Genomic DNA, 3,539 nt, shown 5'->3' on the forward strand with positions numbered 1-3,539 from the left:
TCGCTACGTATATATGGAAATTCACGAGATCTTCTATGTGTCTTTCTATTCAAAGCTATATGATTGGATCGCAAGGCTAACAGACAGCCAGGGAAGGTGCAAGCTTGAGCAACCCATAGTGTGGACTCCAGAGTTGGTACATAGGCTAGAGGTATCTGAAGATAAGATCGCACGGGTCATGGATCATTGGCTGGATTAGATAATAGAAGGGTTTATCACTGAATTTGCGATAGACACGACTGTCAACTACAATGAAGCAGAAAGATGTTTTCTCAAGGGACTGCGAGGTAAGTACATCAAATCGTTGAATACCTGGATTAAGATGTTATTGTGTGAAAAACGAGTGATGTGAATCCATTGATGAGTGGAACAACGTACGACAGAAGGGCCTAAGAATGTATTGAAGGGTTAGGAAATAGTCCTTTAGTTTCACCTTAGCGAGTGGGTGAGGAAGAGCGTATTTTGGCATCTCCAAGGAGTGCAGTCAGCTTGATAAGGCAATGTATTCCACAACTATCATCTCTGCTAACACCACCACTCGCATCACCTCCTTCACCCCCATATTTTCCCGCACCACCTCCACCAAACCAGTGGTTCAGCATGGCGAGTGCAATTAAGTTTCCTATACTCAGAGGGGTAGGGAGTGAAGATCCCGATCAGTTTTGGTTCGTAGTAAGAGCAGTATGGGAAGCGTACAGAGTTACAGATGATAACATTAAGAGGACCTCGCGCATAGACCTGCTACATTAGAGCATCCCTTTGATCCCAATGAACTTTGGCAAAACAAGCCTAGAGAAAATCCGGTGGATAACCTCTCGACCGAAGCCTGTTGTAGAATGCACTCTTGAGTTCTAGAAACCCCAACTGACTGCTCTCTCGAAGAAGGTATCTCTACAGCTCGTTGACCACGAATGCCACTTTTTGGGCCAAGGATGCCATGAAGAGAAAGGAATGTACTGATAGGCATTCAATGGTTTCTGAAAAAATCAAGTAGAAAGCTTTCTAGAGGCATGGAAGTTTCGACCTTTGAAAAGCACAATGTCCAGAATGTTGACACTAGAAGATGAATTGCAAGAAGTGATCTGAATGTGCTCGGGGTAGATGGACTGGTAGCAATCCAAGAACTGAACCAATCTATCTCTGGAGCCATTCCATACCATGCAGCCATCGTCGATGAAGCATCTAAAGAGCAGAATCTTGGGAGCAGGGAATCTTTTTAAGACTTCTTTCTCAAGGTGGCAAAGAAATAGGCAGGCATAAACCACAGCAAAGTTGCTGCCCATAGCAGTGCCTCTAATCTGCCGGAAAAAAGTGCCATCAAACTGAAGAAAATTCCATTTAAGCACCAATTCTGCTGCACTTACCAGAAAATTGACATCTTCTGGAGTAAAGAGTTCAGCAGTGCTTTGCTCAAGCATTTCCCGTAAGGCATGCAGGCCTTCCTGAGTGGGAATGCTCGGATATAGAGACTCTACATCAAAGGTTACAAGAAATGAATCAGCAGCAAAACGTTTGGATTCAATATCCTGTAATAAAGTAAGAGAATCTGGAAGATGATTAGGTTGAGCAAGCAAGGTGCTGAGAAGTTTATAATGCAAGAATTTGGAAAGAGGTTCCAACATAAAACCATTGTAGGCATAGGCCTACCAAAAGGCAGGTTTTTATGAACTTTCTAAATGAAGTAGAGCCTGCACACTCTAGCATTATGATTTTTGACTTGCATTATGTATTCCCATTGTTGCACTGAAAGAAGATTTCTATATCTGGCTTGAAGCTGGATGGGAGATCTTCTGATGGCCATCCATGGAACTGCTGCATACTGCCTGTAGACATTGAGATAAGAGAGTTTCCGGTGAGCTTCGGCAACATAACTATCTCTGTCGAGAACAACAATGCCCAAATTTTTATCTGCTAGTTTGATTACAATAGGGAGATGACAAAGACTCCTTAGTGCAAGCAGCTAGGATCTGGAGAATATGGGTTTGGAGGAAAAGTTGACAGAAGAAATGTGGTCTTGAAGGATGGATAGGCTAATATGGAGAGAGCGATTAAGGTCAAGATCATTAATAGGAGGTTCCCAAGTGGGAATGGGCAAGCGAAAGGGATTGTAGGTTTCATCTATAGAAAGTCTAAAAAACCATCTGAGATGTCAAAGAAGAGAGAAATAAGCATACTCTTTAAGGATGTCATCTATGGCCATTGGGGGAGGCTGCGGAATATACTTATGCCCTAGGCCTAGCAGTTTGGTTTGGCTGAAAGAAAGAGGAATGGCAGAAAGATTGTGGATAGAAAGATTGTTGATTCTACGATCTATCTGGGAAGGAGTCATATTTCCAATCAGCCAAGTAGGAAGCAGGGCTGATGGAGGGCAACCAGAAAAGATGACAAACCTTGCTTACACTAAAGGATCCTTGCCTTTGTTTTGGGCAAGGTTTTGGGGAAAATTTGGCTACAATGACACATATGGGGCAGCTTCCGGATTCAAACCAGTATTCTGGAAATGTTGGTTTTCAACGGAGGCCGACTGCCCAGCAACAGATTGAGTGGAGTGATTCCCTTGGCGAAACCGCCCCCTGCCAACCCCATTTTTTCGCAGAGGTTGTTGCGCAATAGACTGCTGGGGCAGCTGTTGAAGCTGCTGTTGTTGTCTCTGAGGCTGTCTGCATAGTTGCTAGGGCTGATTGCGCAGAGGCTGCTGGGGCAGCTGTTGCCTCTTCTGACTGCGCAGAGGCTGCTGCTGTAGCTGGGGCTGATGCTGCTGCTGTTGTTGTCTATGCTTCTGGGGCTGTCTACATTGCTGCTAATGCTGAGGTGCTGCTGGGATGCTAGAGGTCTGAAGCTCTATGAGATAAGCAAGTTGATCTTGCAGAGGCTTTAGAGTAGCATCAAATTTCTGTTGCTGGGCCTGAAGAGATTTAGCAACTTCTCTTTGGACCAGTACAGAAATTGCTTCTTCACGGGGAATGTCATTAGCATGCTTAGCTAATTCTTCCCGTGCAGCATTTCTGGCGGCTTGAGCAGCAGAATGGGCGGAGCGACGTTCAACAAGCTCTATTTGGAATTGATTGACTTGTCGATTGTAAGATGACAAGGCAAGCGAAATCCATTGAGCAGCAATAGTGCTACCATCAACAGGACCGGAAGAGCTAGTGAACTGAATATGCTGAAAAGGAATGGCAAGCTACTGAAGATTGTTGTGGAAATTTGAAGCAAGTTGCGAAACCCTTGCCTCATTTTTCTCAACAATAGTTCTCTCATGCTGCAAATAGAATGCATGGCATTCTTTTCTGTATCTAGCAGTGATTGCTTCTAGCCCGGATTTAAGAGTATCAGTAGCATTAGGGTCAGAGGCCACAAGACCCAGAGTTTTTACCATAAGGCTTTAAATAACTCTATTGTCTTGCTCAAGAGCCTGCAATTTTTCAACAAGCGACTAAGATATGAGCAAGATTTCAATGGCTTTTTGAGAATCTTTCACTGCACACTCTATAACTTCGGCCCATGAATTTGGCATAGGCGGAATTTCTTCATTACCCGAA

The 3,539-nt window shown here is 44.1% G+C and overlaps 1 protein-coding gene across 1 annotated transcript; it reads right to left on the bottom strand.

Annotated features, from left to right (window-relative positions):
* Nucleotides 1–986: 986 nt before the first annotated feature.
* Nucleotides 987–1,622, bottom strand: LOC149183620 (uncharacterized). Its single transcript, XM_089415014.1, has one exon. The coding sequence runs from the start codon at nt 1,620–1,622 to the stop codon at nt 987–989; it is 636 nt and encodes a 211-aa protein (XP_089271140.1).
* Nucleotides 1,623–3,539: the final 1,917 nt, after the last annotated feature.

This window comes from Pinus tabuliformis, chromosome 3_2 (assembly GCF_031772625.1).
Source record: "Pinus tabuliformis cultivar Carrire ecotype Pingquan chromosome 3_2, CPIR1, whole genome shotgun sequence".
In the NCBI taxonomy this organism is placed as follows: Eukaryota; Viridiplantae; Streptophyta; class Pinopsida; order Pinales; family Pinaceae; genus Pinus; species Pinus tabuliformis.

Excerpts from the sequence above, each read along its gene's own strand:
- LOC149183620 (XM_089415014.1), bottom strand. The coding sequence starts at position 1,622 with ATGTTGGAACCTCTTTCCAAATTCTTGCATTATAAACTTCTCAGCACC.